The 16,527-nt window shown below is 31.1% G+C and overlaps 5 protein-coding genes across 7 annotated transcripts; 3 read left to right on the forward strand and 2 right to left on the reverse strand.

Annotated features, from left to right (window-relative positions):
- Window positions 1–917: 917 nt before the first annotated feature.
- LOC108763101 (zinc finger protein ZFMSA12A) lies at window positions 918–1,415 on the forward strand. Its single transcript, XM_018510441.1, has one exon. The coding sequence runs from the start codon at window positions 987–989 to the stop codon at window positions 1,407–1,409; it is 423 nt and encodes a 140-aa protein (XP_018365943.1). The 5' UTR covers window positions 918–986; the 3' UTR covers window positions 1,410–1,415.
- A 1,053-nt stretch (window positions 1,416–2,468) lies between these two features.
- On the reverse strand, window positions 2,469–4,055 carry LOC108763099 (BRISC and BRCA1-A complex member 1). Its single transcript, XM_018510437.1, has one exon. It carries the CDS (start codon window positions 3,678–3,680, stop codon window positions 2,718–2,720), a length of 963 nt encoding a protein of 320 aa, XP_018365939.1. The 5' UTR covers window positions 3,681–4,055; the 3' UTR covers window positions 2,469–2,717.
- Window positions 4,056–4,467: 412 nt separating this feature from the next.
- On the forward strand, window positions 4,468–8,243 carry LOC108763018 (probable ATP-dependent RNA helicase pitchoune). Its single transcript, XM_018510305.1, has 10 exons — window positions 4,468–4,639; window positions 4,864–4,920; window positions 5,087–5,161; window positions 5,230–5,490; window positions 5,895–6,209; window positions 6,306–6,607; window positions 6,692–6,844; window positions 6,958–7,128; window positions 7,355–7,532; window positions 7,899–8,243. Exons 1-10 carry the CDS (start codon window positions 4,549–4,551, stop codon window positions 8,063–8,065), a joined length of 1,770 nt encoding a protein of 589 aa, XP_018365807.1. The 5' UTR covers window positions 4,468–4,548; the 3' UTR covers window positions 8,066–8,243.
- A 1,160-nt stretch (window positions 8,244–9,403) lies between these two features.
- Window positions 9,404–13,770, forward strand: LOC108763097 (DNA repair and recombination protein RAD54B). Its single transcript, XM_018510434.1, has 12 exons — window positions 9,404–9,780; window positions 9,860–9,959; window positions 10,065–10,157; window positions 10,221–10,405; window positions 10,477–10,576; window positions 11,215–11,307; window positions 11,375–11,507; window positions 11,581–12,134; window positions 12,223–12,979; window positions 13,073–13,232; window positions 13,314–13,440; window positions 13,519–13,770. Exons 1-12 carry the CDS (start codon window positions 9,458–9,460, stop codon window positions 13,768–13,770), a joined length of 2,877 nt encoding a protein of 958 aa, XP_018365936.1. The 5' UTR covers window positions 9,404–9,457.
- A 249-nt stretch (window positions 13,771–14,019) lies between these two features.
- Window positions 14,020–16,296, reverse strand: LOC108763100 (enoyl-CoA delta isomerase 2, mitochondrial). 3 transcript variants are annotated; one of them, XM_018510439.1, is made up of 8 exons: window positions 16,107–16,296; window positions 15,829–15,837; window positions 15,639–15,738; window positions 15,116–15,267; window positions 14,916–15,036; window positions 14,558–14,647; window positions 14,310–14,450; window positions 14,020–14,214 (listed from the first exon to the last, which is right to left on the reverse strand). In XM_018510439.1, exons 3-8 carry the CDS (start codon window positions 15,735–15,737, stop codon window positions 14,059–14,061), a joined length of 759 nt encoding a protein of 252 aa, XP_018365941.1. In that variant the 5' UTR covers window position 15,738; window positions 15,829–15,837; window positions 16,107–16,296; the 3' UTR covers window positions 14,020–14,058. The 3 variants fall into 3 exon arrangements, with proteins under 3 accessions (XP_018365941.1, XP_018365940.1, XP_018365942.1); XM_018510438.1 differs by having other exon boundaries at window positions 15,639–15,837; window positions 16,107–16,294; XM_018510440.1 differs by lacking the exon at window positions 15,829–15,837 and having other exon boundaries at window positions 16,107–16,118.
- Between the last annotated feature and the right edge of the window lie 231 nt (window positions 16,297–16,527).

The raw sequence follows: 16,527 nt of genomic DNA on the forward strand, positions 1-16,527 counted from the left end.
ATATATATATATACATATATATGTTTGTATGTGTGTGCGTGTATAACAAGTATCTATATTTATCTACGTATTTACCGGAGGCTTGTCTGGACACACCAGTCGGGTATTCCCCGACGGCATCTGTATTACGCCACACTCGCACAGTACTATCCGTTTTACTGAAGAAATGTATGTCATTATTCAGATATACTGACAATGGTTTACCTGATGTTTTTTTTTGTACTAGTCATATTTTTGCTTTCGTACTTTTTCACGTCAATGATAATATTCGGGAGTAGGTCGTGTAATACTCAAGAACGCTGTTGTATTTAAATGCAAGAAATATATTGTGCCCATATTCAGAAGTGACGAGGTGACACACGCTTCTACAAAAATTGAATTTGAAACTTTGGTAAGGACGTATAATATTATATGATAAATTGCAAGCGAGTTGTTTCCAATTTCGATTGATCTATAAAATGTAATATTAATTTGTGGCTTCAGAGAATTTGGAATTAAAAATTTTTTCATGCACATTTAAATGAATAATAATTTATAGAAAAATGTAATTAATGTTATTTGTAGTGAGAGATACCTATATGTAAAATTATATTACGTTTTGAGAATTAATTCAAATGTAGACGCCAAATAAAGTGATAAATATAAGGAAACAGCTTCATCTCTACATGAAACAATTTTCAACGAGTGTTCTGCATGTATTTTTCTAGGATAATAAATAAAAATTACGATAGATAAGTTGTATGTGTATAATAGAGAAATTTATTGACTGTTATAATTTTTATAACATTTATTGTATTCATATATCTATTATTGTAACATTTTAAAAATAACTTGTAAATTACATCACATTGTAATTATTTCTAGAGATCATAAAAAATATCTTACGCTAACTGAAACATATTTTGCAGCTTTAAGACGCATTTAGAAAAGTCGGTGGGCAATTTTTGTCAAAATTTATCTATCGGAATATCGGCAATTTAGAAATAATGGAAAAGTCGCAAGCCAAAGAAAATTTTCAAATTGAAAAAGCTACGGAAATTGACGTTAAGGTCGAAAAAAACAGTGATTCTATTAATATAGAAAATAAAGATGATATCAACAATTTACGAGTCCGTGAAAACACTGGAAATATACGAAAAAAACAATTAATGTGCGAGTACTGTCAAAAGAAATTCAATCACGCTGGGGACCTCAACAAGCACAGAAGAAAGCACACCGGTGAGCAGCCTTACGCATGTAATATGTGTGAACGAAAGTTTACGACGTCGTCTAATCTTGTTAGACATCAACATTTACATCTCGGGATAAAACCGTTCCATTGTCAGATTTGTGGACACAGTTTTACCCGAAAAATCAAACTTTCCACCCATTTAAAAACTAAGCATCACGAAGCTCTAAAATCTGACTAATGAATATAATGCTATATAAATTATAAATAAAATATTTAAAAAAGTAATAATATAAGCTATGTAAGACATAAGAGTTAATAGAAATAATATTATTGTAAAGGAGAAAAAAAGATAATAGAATATCTTTTAAAATACGAGTTTATATATCTCTCTCTTAGACACTGTATGTTTGATTTGCTTACGCAAAATAGACCATTTTAAAAATCTATATAAAAATGATTTTATTTATTTGATGACAGTTTGAAAGACGATATATAACGCACAATTATCTTTTTTGCTGTATATTCTCTAATAAACATAAATAAAATTATTAAGGGGATCCTAAAGTCATATATTTTACCGAATGCAATTGCTTTTCATATAAATATTTTTTTTAATCTGTCTTTACAGATTTAAAAATCCTTTTCCACAATTAAAATATAAACGGTAATGTAGTCCAACCAGTCGACTTCGTGTCAAAAATGAAAAAAGTTTGAAAATTACAGTTTTGTTATCAGCTTCTGGCGTAACAATATTTGCTTCATATATACAAGTTTTATACTTTGTATATATAAATGTCACAATCAAAGTGTTAATTTTAGTAAATGTACTTACTAGTCAATATATACATTTATAATATACAGTGACTACAGCAGACTACAGTAAATGTATACATTTACTGAGTTAACACTTTGACTGTGACATAAAAAAATGAAATGATCTTAGTTTAGACTAGGAATTACATGAACAAACAATGTTGAGTTCTTAGAATTAGGCTCAGGACCTAATATGGAAGGTTAGCAAATTCGTATGTAATAATGTGTAGTAATGCGTCAATCTATTGCGAGATTCTTTAACACGATTGGTTTATATATTTAGATCCAGTGAAGAAGTAAAGACGAGACCAACATTAAAGAATTTTACAACAGTTGCAAAACTGTTTCTTCTGCTAAACTCAGCCAATGGTGATGTTCAGCAAAAAAAGTAGCTTTGCAACTGTTGGAAGATTTTTTAAATATGATTGGTTTTTGTCGTTGATCTTCACAAATCTAAATATACAAACCAATTATATTAATTTTACAACACGGCGCAAAGTCGCTGTTCTTCAGTACCAAAGCCAGTAACATATAAACCATTTGTATATAAATCCTACTAAATCGGCAAAGTAAACGCCTTTAGGATCACTATAAAAGATGTTACTGGTATCAGCAAATACAATATTGTCTTCAAATTATATTATATTAATAATATAGATCTGATCCGACGGAAAATATGCAAACTTTTCCGTGAAAATGAGTTACCTACTAACACTAACAAATATACATGGCACTATACATTAGTATGTACTTCCTGATTGGCCATCATTGAATAAAGAGTATAAGAAGCATCCTTCTGTGGTGGACGTTGCAACGGATGCGCTAAGAGCTTTGCCATATTATCATGTATTTTAGCAGCGTTCCTACCTACTTCGAAGATATAAGAGAAATTCGTTGTGTCTAAAGCCGCGATTTCGGCGTACACCGCCTCGCACATATTGTCATCGCTAGGTGGTTCGTGGGCGAACAGCACATCCAAGAAGAAGTATGGATTCTCTGTTAGATTCTCTAGATACTTTTGTCCAGTGTGGAACTTTGGGACGGAATTTGATCGTCCATATATGAAGATAACACGCGAGGTGAATGTCGGTTGGTTCCTCCCTGGTGTTGCTATCCGAGAGTGTATTACCTCAAATAGCAGCCCTAAATCATAGGTCTTTTGCTCCTCGTCTGGTACATCTTCCGTGATACCCTCCAGATGATTAAGAATAATCTTTGTATTACTGGTGTAGTCACAGAGCCAGGAAGCACTTTGTGAATCCAGGCTCATCAGCGCGTACTCATGCACCCCAGGCTGTATGGTAGACTTCGCGCCAATAAAGTTCTCCACCACACGTTTTATCATGAACAGAGGTAGGTAGGTCGCACCTGTACCCAGTTTGAAAGGCGTGCATTGCTGCTCCCTCACTGTGTCAATAACAAATAGAATCTTCTCAGGCAAATTGAGCTCAGGTACGTTTCTTATAAAAACGTACTCCTCCGTGGTAGCTGTAGTAGTAGTGGCATCAGGCTTTTTGCTATCTGCAGGATGACGCACTACACTGTTATTGTTGTTTTTCCGTGAACTCTTTGCCTGCTGCTGTTGTTGTTGTTGTTGCTGTGGCGGAATATTGTTGTACACTGGCTCGATGGTCGCAACGTTATGCAGTTTTTCAGCTATCACTTGGATCTCATCATTCGTCTCCTTGTCTGACATGTTTATACCTTGTAAGTATCCAAGGATAAATCTAACCTCTTCGCACCGTTCGAGATGTAGTCTTGCCTTGACAAATATCTCGAGGCACTTCAAAACAATTCGGAAGCTTCACATAGCGCGTTGATTTTGCGCAATATTATACGGATAATTTAAAATCGAACTGTGTGTCTGACAATTCCTGATAACGTCAAACAAACCCTAAAGTGCCCTGAACAGACCTACCCTAATGATCTGCCCATCTATCTACTCGTCGGATTCTTGAATTGGAATTGTTCGTAATCGTGCAGAATACTATTTCGGTACATTTTCATGAGCCGCTCAAATCGGCTGTTTCAGCGACAAAAACCATCACATAATCAAAATTGATACTTGATATTCGTCAATAGGTGCATTCAGTGGTCGCGTTCAGCAGACTCAACTGTTGTGGAGCAGATCCGTGAGCACTTGCTGCTATTGGTGCTATTCTTCTAGATCATCCAATACCAACGAGCGTTCAGTGAGCTCTTGTATCTGTTTGGTCTATATTTTTGGATCTAACGGAATATGCCAATTAGATCCAAGAGCTCAGTGAACGGTTGTAGACTACTGAATGCACCCAATTTTGATCACGTGATTTGTTTCGTCGCTGAAACGGCCGGTTGGAGCGGCTCGTGAAAATGTACCTTCATGATTTACAACTTCAAGGTATTCAAGTGTATACGTTTACACGTGTGGTTTACCACGAGGATATTAACTTCGCGTCTGTAATTTTTAATATAGCCACGATATATTCCAGTGTATACGTTTACACATGTGGTTTACCACGAGGATATTAACTTCGCGTCTGTAATTTTTAATATAGCCACGATATATTCCATAACTCGAGAAAATGTCCGTGCCCGAAAAAATATTGATGCGAAAAATTAAAAAACGGGAAAAGACGAAATTAAACGTGCTGAAATGCCGAGAAGAAGAGAAAGGTAAGAGCATGCGAACTTCGAGGTTAGATCTCATGGAAAAAAGATAGGCTGATATAATTATCTTTCTAAAACATGTACAATTTTAATTATTCAGAAAATAGGAGATATCTACATATATATAAAATTGTCAATTATTAAAGCCAACGGATTTTTATTTTTTGTTTTAATCTTCTGTGACAAAAATGATCACTATTTATTTCAAATAAGGCTTGTTTCTTATACACATACAGATGAATCAGTGAAAGCAACTGAAACAGATTGCTTAGAAGATATTCCTGTAAAGTAATAACTTATTTTAATCTATTTTTATAATAGATTTTTTATTATATAAACATTGATATTTTTTGCAATCTGTTTTACTGAGAAGCTAATGACAACATATGTCTTGTTAATCATTATTCTTATTTTTTATTATATAATTATTAATAAAAACTTTATCTTTTTTAGAAAAAAGACAGATAAACGCATCTGAAGAAAATGAAAAGTCTGATGTAATAGAGAAATCTTTGGTTACTGAAAATTGTATGTATTTCTAGTATAACTAATTGTTAAATTTGTACATTAATAATATTGGTATATACTTTGTTTAGTACCTGGCACAGCTGTAGGTTTTGAAGTGACAAATGATACAAGTTTCTCAGTATTAAATGAAAAAGTATGTGAGAATACATTAAAAGCAATAAATGATATGGGTTTCACAAATATGACAGAGATACAAGCAAAAGCTATTCCTCCTCTTTTGGAAGGGAGAGATTTGGTTGGTGCTGCCAAAACTGGATCTGGCAAAACTTTAGCGTTTTTGATTCCTGGTGTTGAACTGATTTATAAATTGAAGTTTATGCCTCGTAACGGTATGTAATTTTGATGGCTATAATTTGCATCAGAAAGACATTCTAAACAATTTTTTATTTTATGAATAATCCTTATGGGCCTTTTACAATAAGCCATTAGTCATAAATCAGAAGTCAGAAGCTAAAAATTGACCAATCACAGTCGTTAATTTTTAGTTTCTGACTTCTGATTTATGACTAATAGCTTATTGTAGAAGGCCCATTATAAATTTAGTCCAGTATAAAATAAAATATTTATATAGTCATTATTTTTTATGACTATATTATATATATATTGTAATATTACTTTTTTATCTTTGAATAATATAAAAATAAATGTTTAGAAATCAGTAATACAATAAAATTTTAATGTTCTAATTATATAAAATCAATAGAAATGAAATATAATAAATAGATATTTGCAGGTACTGGATGTATTATTATGTCTCCCACAAGAGAATTAGCTATGCAAACTTTTGGAGTCTTGAAAGAATTGATGAAATATCATTATCACACATATGGTCTACTAATGGGCGGTGCTAGTAGGCAAACCGAAGCACAAAAACTTGAAAAGGGAATCAATATTATTGTGGCAACACCGGGACGATTATTGGATCATTTGCAAAATACACCTGACTTCTTATACAAAAATCTCCAGTGTTTGATTATCGACGAGGCCGACCGTATTTTAGACATCGGTTACGAAGAAGAGTTGAAGCAAATCATTAACATTCTTCCCAGTTAGTAATATTTTGCATATATATAATTTGACTTCAATATTAGAGTCAAATTAGCTATGTATTTTTTTCCTATTACTGTATGAATTATTGTTGCAGAGCGCCGACAGACTATGCTTTTTAGTGCGACACAAACACAAAAAGTAGCAATGATAACAACGTTAGCTCTTAAAAAAGAACCTATATACGTGGGGGTCGACGACGACAAGGAAATGGCGACTGTGGAGGGTTTACAACAAGGATACGTAACATGTCCGAGCGAAAAAAGATTTTTACTTTTGTTCACTTTCTTAAAGAAGAACAAACAAAAGAAAATAATGGTTTTCTTTAGTTCCTGCATGTCCGTTAAATATCATCATGAACTCTTGAATTATATTGATTTACCAGTAATGAGTATTCATGTAAGTTATAAGATCTTTTTCTGTACTGTTTTCTATATTAATAACAAGATTCTTTTCTGATTTAATATTCGCACTCATTGACAGGGTAAACAGAAACAAACGAAAAGAACAACAACCTTTTATCAATTTTGCAACGCTTCCACCGGGATTTTACTTTGCACTGATGTGGCCGCAAGAGGTCTAGATATACCAGACGTTGATTGGATCGTGCAGTTTGATCCACCAGACGATCCTAAGGTAAGGATTGATACAATATTTTGCTTTGCGGATTATCATTAAGATAATTTCCAACAACAAAACTTAGATTAGCAATTAAACAAATTTGTAATATGTAGTTGTGCGATTTTTAGGAATATATCCATCGCGTAGGTCGAACTGCTCGCGGAGAAGGCAGTAGTGGTCACGCTTTGCTGATATTGCGACCAGAGGAACTTGGTTTTCTTCGATATCTTAAGATGGCCCGTGTACCCGTTAACGAATATGAATTCTCTTGGAATAAAATTGCTGATATACAATTGCAAGTAAGCAATATATTTATTATAATCTTTTTCTGGTTTGTTTTTTAAATTATTTTCTATGTAGGCCTTAGTTTGAGACCTTTGGACAGAATTTAAAAAATTTGAAAATTTAAGTAAGATTTATATCTCATATGTTCTATCGAGAAATCGAAACTATCAATTCCATCAATTTAACAAACATATCTGCACGTTCTAGAGGCAATATAAAATACTGTTTCCTTTTTTTTAGCTTGAGAAGTTGATTTCGAAGAATTATTTCTTACATCAATCAGCAAAAGAGGCATTTAAGAATTATGTTAGAGCATATGATTCTCATCATTTGAAACATGTTTTCAATATAGAGACCTTGGATTTGGCAAAAGTCGCCAAATCGTTCGGATTTGCTGTACCGCCAGCAGTAGATTTGAGTAAGTCCTTTTAAAAAGTTGTTAACATTAAGCGCAAATACTTTCATAAGTTTAATATAAATAATTTCTCATTGGAAATTGTTAATAATTTATAAAAACGAAACAATTTAACACACACACGCACACAGAGAGAGAGAGAGAGAGTTTTAAAAATTTTTTTTGTTTTTAATACCTATATTTGATCAAAATTAATTTAATATTTCTTTAACGTATTCTGATTATCTTTTTATAAGCGTTAATTTATCAAAACTGTTAAAAAAATTAAATCGTATATAAAAATTTGAAAACAGTATAAATATTATTACTCAAACAGTCTACATTGTGTCAAACATCATTTTTTAAATTTAATTTTTTTATTGCACATAGAAGTAGGAATCAGTAAGGCTTCACGACCACGAAAAAGACTCGGTGGAGGTGGTTATGGACACTTCAAAAACATAAACGATCCAAGTTCGGCAAAGCAGGTGAAGCGCACCAAGACCTTCCGCCAAGTAGGCAAACGTAGGCAAGATAACCGGCAATTCAGCAGATAATGGTCATTCATGTATATGTACTCTTTACACGCATGAATGATGGATAGCGTTTAGTTATAATGCATAGTTAATTATTATTATCTTATAGGTATTATTGTACAGTTTAACATAATAAGTAAAAGTATCTTTTTAAATGTATAAGCCTTATTATTATTATTATAGCTACATATTGGATTGTTACATAAGTTCGTTCGATTTTGTTAGCTTAAAATTGTATATGCAATATTTTCATTAAAAATGAACGGAATTTAAAGTTAAAAAGGAGATTTTGAAGCTTGAAATCTACTTTCGTAAAGTTACTATATTTTTTGAGGTTATGTAAGTTTGATTTTTATACAAAAAGAACGATAAACTAAAAAAAAAATTAAAAAATTTTCTTCTCACTTTGTAGGCCTGTTATGTGCCCAAAAAATTACAAACTTTGTTCTATTGAATAGTGTAATTGTCAATTTCTTTAGAAAATAGAATATATAAAACAGTTTTAGTCTATCCTACAAAACCAAACGAACTTATGTAACAATCCAATAAATTGAGAACAAAATATATTTTGTCTTTAAAATTTAGTTTGTAGAATATTGAAAAATTCAATTGCATTTTGATAAAGCGATTCTAGTATTGCAGTTATTGACATTACTAGCAAATCTTAGCGAATTTATTATGTATGTATGTTCCTTTAACTCTTGTATGGAACATAGGGCCTCTAGTAAGGTTTCAATAACAATACTGGTAATAAAAAAAAAATTGCATATATGGGCGTAGGTGAGATTGAATCTGAATCTACAATCGCACCGAGCAGCAAATTATTTGACGCCTTCAGCGAATTTAATGTCTATAATTCGTCTAATAAAATATGTAAAAAATACGTGCTATTTACATTGACAAGTAAACATTCTTGGCATTCAGCTGTTATCTGATTTCTACATATTTTTATATAAAATAAAGAATTATAAATAAAAAGTTAATATGTTTGTGATTTTGATTTGCATAATCTCTTATCTAACTGTGTTCTTTTGATAATTTACTGTTTCTGGGAACTAAAATTTCAGCTATTTATACTTACAATAGATTAAACTGATTTAAAATTCTATAAATTTTCTGTCTGTCTCAAAATAGCGAGCATTTTTAATATCCTTTCTTTCTATTTAATCACAAAAACATTTTATTGACTTTTGAAAGTTTGAATTTTGCGCTTCATAAAATATCGAATTGCCAACATCCAACAAATAATTATGGTAGAATTAAATCATGCAAATAAAAATTTTGCAGTTGGTAATTCCAGTCGACCGCCATCGGCGCCATCTATGGTTCAATTGTATGGTTTCGCGCCTTTCGGACGAGTACTAGATTGATCGTAGATTGCTGTTGTGATTTCAATAGTTTAATGATCTATTCATGTTTCGAAACAGACCTGTGAAGGGATTCATATCCCCTTTGATCGTTCAACAACAAACGAGCACCGAGGAATGTAGTGAAAACGAGATATCCGCGTGTCAGGAAAAAGCGCCGGCGCCGAGCGATTTAGTGAAAAAGCCTGTCCGAAACAATTCTCAAGTATTGCATTTGTTCGAAAACTTAGAAACTCTAACTCAAAAAGATGAGATCGGATGCGATAATGTCGATGTGGAGAATAATTCACCGAGGAAACAAAATGCTAATTCTCCGATATGCGAAAAGAAAATGTCGATCACTGATTCCCCCCAAGCGACAGCAAAAATGTAAATACATACTCCGAATGAACGTTAGAATAGATCTATATCTCGATTTTACTTGTAAATAAATATCGGTTTCTTACAGTGTTTTTAACGTGGTGTACAGCAAGATAACTTCAAAAAAACACAAAACATGGGATGACGATGGTTTACTAGAAGTAACTGGGAAAAATGCAATTCTTAAGGTAATTCAGGACATCCTCTATAAATCTTCAATCATTAAATAATTGCGTTAATAAATCATTAAATTATAAAGATTGTTTATTAAATGCTTTTGATACATATTATAGAATTTGGATGGTAATATTATAGGAAGAACTACAGTTAATCCAAATAATATGGCAGAAGGCTCTAAATTAATTATAGGAAGCAAACAAGTAGAGGTAAGAGTTGTATTAATTTTCATTTATGCAATATTTAGAGAAAACTGACAAGGTTAATTTTAGATTATAGATAAAGTGTCGACAGAGCAATCTATATCACAGAAGAGTCCTGAAGTAGAGGAACCATTACAAAAAAAACTTAAAACATCCATTATATGTGCATTTCAGTCACCAAAGAAAAATGAAAATGCTACATCTTGTGAGAAAAAAGTATCAACTGAAAATTCACCCGAGGCAAAAACAAAAACGTAACTATTTTTAAAGTAAATTTTAAATTATTAATTTTTATCTCTTGTGCTATAAATAAATATCAATGCAGCAGGTTCAATGTGATGGTCAGCAAAATAACTTCGAAGAAACATAAAACATGGGACAGCGACGGTTTGTTAGAAATTGTCGGGAAAAACGCTATTCTTAAGGTAATTACTGCTTCAACTGCAGGGTTGGCAAGAGTCCACATTTTTTGGATAAAGTCCATGCTAGTGGTAAAAACCGGTATTTTCCAGAAAAAACCAGCAAAAAACCTGGTCTTTTCTATTAAAAATAATCAAATAAATTGATTTGATTATTTTGAGTAAAAATACATTAAGAGGAAGACATAAGGGGCCTGTATGGGCTTGCTTTGAATCTTGTACAGTTGACAACATTATTAAGTAGAAATGTATTGCTTATGGAATATTAGTTAGTGGAAAAGCTCCACGACTGAAACAACATCTTCAAAAGTCTAGTAAGTTTGAAAAGAACGATGATGATAATTCAAGTAAAAGTGAATCAGATAGGAAGAGTGAAATGAATAAATCAAGTAAAAGAAGAGAGATGCATCGATATCGAATCGCCTTCATGTTCTTATATTTTAAAGCAGCAGTTTTATAGTTTTTACCAGTTTATTATTCCAGTAGATAAACTCTGGACCGGTAAAATCCGGAATTTACTTTGGTTTTTTCCACCTACTGGATTTTTGCTGCTTTATATGATCTTTAAATTATAAAAGTTTCAGTTGATTCAACTGAAACTTTTATAATTTGAAGATCATTATATAAAACTTCTGGTATAATAGGATTTGGATGATAATGTTATTGGAAGAACTACAATTAATCAAAGTAATGCAGTAGAAGGAGCCAGATTAATTATAGGGAATAAACAAATAGAGGTAAAGTTTGCATTAATCTTTATTTATGTATTATTATTAGCAGAAAAATTAATAAAGTTGATTTTAGATTATAGAGCAACTGCCACAAGAACTATTTGTACCAAAGAAGAGTCTTGAGAAAACAGTAGAGGAATTATCAAAGAATAAGTTTAAAGCGTCTTCCACACATGCATTTATGCCCTTGTTTTCATCCACAAAAGGTACAAATTTATAATATATCAATTATTAATTACATTATAATCATTGATTTAATTAAATAAATATATTACAAAGGATTAGCATTAAACAGTGAGCCTTTAGTGATGCCTTATTTGAATTCTACTAAATCAATGAATCAAGAAGAACAGGAAATTTTGGTTGATTCTTGTTTAGTAGCAAAGCTTAGAGAGCATCAACGCCATGGAATTGTGTTTCTTTATGAATGTTTAATGGGACTAAAAGTACCAAATTATTTTGGTGCAATCTTGGCTGATGAAATGGGTCTTGGTAAAACCTTACAATGTATCGCGTTAATTTGGACAATGTTGAAGAAGGGCCCATATGGCAAACCAATTATAAAACGTGTATTAATAGTAACACCTAGTAGTTTGTGCAACAATTGGGAAAAGGAATTTGTAAAATGGTTAGGCTGCCACAGGATACTTCCATATGTTATAGGTGGCAAAAATAAGCCTAAAGATTTTATAAAATATCCGAGAAATTCGATCATGATTATTAGTTATGAAATGTTCATTAAATGTCATACAGAAATTAATGAAATAGCCTTCGATTTGATTGTCTGTGATGAAGGTCACAGATTAAAAAATAGCAATATTAAAACAGCAAAGGTAATTATCTATTTGATTTATAATCATTATTCATTAATATTATTTATTATTAATGCCAATGTAAATATTTGTTTTATGTATCTTGCAGATGTTAAACGAGATAAATTGTAAGAAACGAATTGTTTTAACGGGTACGCCCATACAAAATGATTTGAAAGAATTTTATGCACTGATCGACTTTGTTAATCCTGGCATTCTTGGCACACCTAATGAATACAAGAGTTATTACGAGGAACCTATTGTCGCAGCGCAGTATTCTTCTGCCGATGATGATGTTCTCAGTCTGGGAAATGAAAGATCCGCAGAATTATATAAACGCACCAAATCTTTCATTTTAAGACGTTCGCAAAAAGCGATAAATAAATATCTACCATATAAATATGAAATAGTCTTATTTTGCTCTTTAACCAAGAAACAAAAAGATTTATATTCTCTTATTACTGATGTTTGGTTCAACAAAATTTGTCTAGAAGACAAAAGTAATATACATTTATCTATCATTACTGCTCTTAAAAAAATTTGCAACCATCCAAATCTGTTCCTAAACGAAGAAGAGAAAGCGTTATATGACGTTTTGTCAAAATCATTATATATGTCGCAAATAAAACGAGATGAAAATTTTACAGAGTATTGTGGAAAAGTCACAATTGTACAGACATTAATGAGAAATTTGAAAAAGACTGACGAGAAGTTGGTGTTAGTCTCCTATTCCACACAGACTCTTGATCTTCTTGAGACTATATGCAACATGGAAAGATTAAAATTCTTAAGATTAGATGGTGCTACTTCAAGTACTATACGATTGAAAATTACCGAGCAATTTAATACGCAAACCGATAATAGTAGTAAGTTCTATAAAAATGAGATATAATTGTCTTGTACTTATAGTACATTTTATGAATTAAAACTGATATATTACAGAAAAATAATTCTTACAGAAGTTCTATTGCTAAGTGCAAAGGCAGGTGGTGTTGGTTTGAATTTACCTGGAGCATCTAGACTTGTTTTATTTGATTCTGATTGGAATCCTGCGTCTGATATGCAAGCAATGGCAAGGATCTGGAGAGATGGACAGAAGAGGAATGTTTACATTTATAGGTGTGTACAAGTTTAATATAATTACATGATAATGTATTGTTTAATGGAAGTATATATAATTTTGTATAAACAAATGTGTAGATTATTAACCACAGGTACGATAGAAGAAAAAATATATCAAAGACAAATTAGCAAAGCCAATCTGAGTGAGACTGTAGTGGATCTGAATTACCTTGGATCTCTAAAATTATCTACTGCAGAGCTAAAGGTATTTTTTATTATAAAAATTTTGATAATCACGAAAAGTATTACAAAAATTATTACTTAAAATATTTCTCATTTTTAGGATTTATTTACGTTGGCAAATGATACAATTTCATTAACACATGATTTAATGAATTGTTCTTGTTCTGGTAAGAATGAACATATACTTTCTAAAGAATTAAAAAAAAAAAATAATGAGACACGAGACTGTCAATTTATACTGTATGAGAAACCATCTCAACAAAATTTAACTATAAATCAGCTTCGAGAGTGGCAGCATTACAAACAACCAATTCCATCTGACGTTATGCAGGTAATAAACTGTTTAGTCTGATAACGATTAAAAATTGAGATTCAATAATTTAATGTACGTAAATACATTTATTTTACAGGATATTATGTTAACAGAAGTCAGTGATAATATAACATTCATATTTAAAAATTCTACAATGTAAAAAATAATTTAATTAAATGATGAAGAGAATTATAGAGATCATACGGTAAAATTAGTTGTATAAAAATTAGTTATATAAAACTATATTTTATGCATTGTAATGTACATTATGAATATTTGAGATATTAAATTTAGTTTTTGCTGTTTATTAAAAAAATATAAAGTATTTTAAAGCTTATTTTTTCGTGATAAGAAATTCAACATCCTTTGGATTAGCTCGGGAGATTCAAATAGTTTTTTCAGCTCTTCCATTTCTTCCTCATTAACTTTTAATAAAATTTCTTTGTTCCATCTACTCACTAATCGCTTAGTCGCCAATATTGACTGAAATTAATTGATTAATTGTATTACTGTAATTTAGTAACGCATATATATCAAAAAAAAATAATTTCGCGGAAAACCTTAAGCAAAAATAATACCTGTGAAGAAAGTGTCGATATCTTGTTTAAATAATTCCATACTTCTTCAAGAGAATCGTGATTGTACACTTTGCTAACCAAACCATGTTGTTTGGCTTCTTGAGCATTCATCTTGTACCCTAAATACAACATATCTCCGGCCTAAATAAATATTTTTGCAATGTAATATCGAAATCTTATATTACAAAAAGCAAAATTTTAAAACAAATCTTAAAAATAACTTGTACATATTTTATAATGAAACATACTTTGGAATGTCCTAGTAATCTTGGGAATGTATACGAAGAACATCCTTCAGCAACAAGACCCAAAGAGCTGAATGGTGTTTGAAAATATGCCTGTAATTTATATAATACATTCAAACATAGTTATAATTAGACTGCGGATATTTATGCAAAATACTTAACTGAATATTAACCAATAAACAGTTTTAGCAGTCGATCATTGTTCGTTAAAGAGTTATTAATAAGTAAAAAGATTGAGATTGCCATCTGTAAATATACAATTTATGCAAGATACTCAGTTAAGTATTTTGCCTGAATATCTGCAGTCTAGTTATAATAAATATAATAACATTTTCATACTGAATTATCATTGAATTGGCACCTTATCTGAAGCGTAAACTATATCAAAAATCCCTAATATCGTAGTTGCTATTCCTATTGCTGGTCCATTCACAACAGCTATTAAAAGCTTTGGGTACATAATTATAGTATCAATTAATTCCCTGCAAAATATATTTGTTGATTTAATTTCTATATTTAGAGAAGCATAAATTTGTCATGTTTCTTTTTTACAATACTTACTTAATTGTATCAACAGAAACCGAAAGAGATTCCATTGAGGCGCTTATGTCATTGCCACTGCTAAAAAAATCTCCATTTGCTGTCAGTACAAAAATCAATACTTTGTTGTTTTCAGCAGATTCATTTAAAAGCATTTTTAATTCCTTATACATCTATAAAAAACGGATATAGGAAATTCATATGAAATTATTTTTATATTTTACCTTTGAGGACCAGAATTTTCTTAAATAACTTATAGAAGATTTTTGCTTTTTAAAGGTCCGCTAAATTCAATTCTGATCTTAAAATTCAAATTTTAAAAATATAATCTGATTATTGTGAAACTTGATATCTCTGAGGTTGAATGTTGTCTAAAAATATCAAATTTTAAATAAAAAAATAAACTATTAGAAGTAAATTATCATATTATTCTTTAGCTCAAAACTGAGCGAGCATTTTATAAAATAAAAGGAGACGAGAGATCTCAAACGGAGTTGCCGGTCCACAAAAGGTTAACGCTGTCAAATATCCTTTATGTACATACTTGAGGTGAAAGTGCGTTCTTTCTGGCGGGTTTATTAAGCACCACTTTTTGAATTCCATTTTCCAAAGTACTCAGAATAAATGAATTTACATGCGTCATACTGAAAAGTTTTTTTAATGCAATTTAGAATTCACAATTAGTCGAGTATAACCTTTTTACTTTGCACTTAGTCACTTGCTTCTCCACTTACAGTGATACACTAAAAAAATTATTTAAAAAAGTTAAAATGCCGTTTGGTATACTATAAAGTAATATAATTATTAAGATATACTGTAAAGTAAAAATACAAATTGTCAGTAGCTTTTTAAAAAATTGCCTATTGCAGAACTTAAAAAATATAGACTTCTTATTTCTTTATTGATTTTGATCCCTATTTCAGGGATTAATTTGGTCGATAAGCGTTCAAAAGCTATTTGCTTTCATTTTAAGGATAATATTAATGTAATATGCTTCAAAACACAGACTTACATAACTGTGCTCCAAAACGAGTTTCAAAGATAAACTGATAAATATAGAGGATTGATAGAGCGGAAAGTTCATGTATATTACGAGCAGAGTCCAATCCTTTTTGCTGATAAACAGCCTTCTCATGCTACTAATATCAATCATCTCGTACTATCTGTGAAGTTAATAAATTCTGATTCCACTATGTCTTCGGAGAGTGCGCTATTGGCTGCGTTCAGCAGAAAAAGCAGCTTTGCAACTGTTGTAAAATTCTTGAATATGATTGGTTTATACATTGAGCGCATTCAGCGGACTCAATAGTTTGGTGAGCGCTCGCTGTTATTAGTGTATTCTTTTAGCTCATCCAATCAGAATTTTAGGTTTAGAAGAATACACCAATAACAGTGAGCGCTCACTCAACTGTTGAGTCCGCTGAATGCACCCA

The sequence above is a fragment of the Trachymyrmex cornetzi genome, unplaced genomic scaffold (genome assembly GCF_001594075.2).
Source record: "Trachymyrmex cornetzi isolate Tcor2-1 unplaced genomic scaffold, Tcor1.1 scaffold335, whole genome shotgun sequence".
NCBI lineage: Eukaryota > Metazoa > Arthropoda > Insecta > Hymenoptera > Formicidae > Trachymyrmex > Trachymyrmex cornetzi.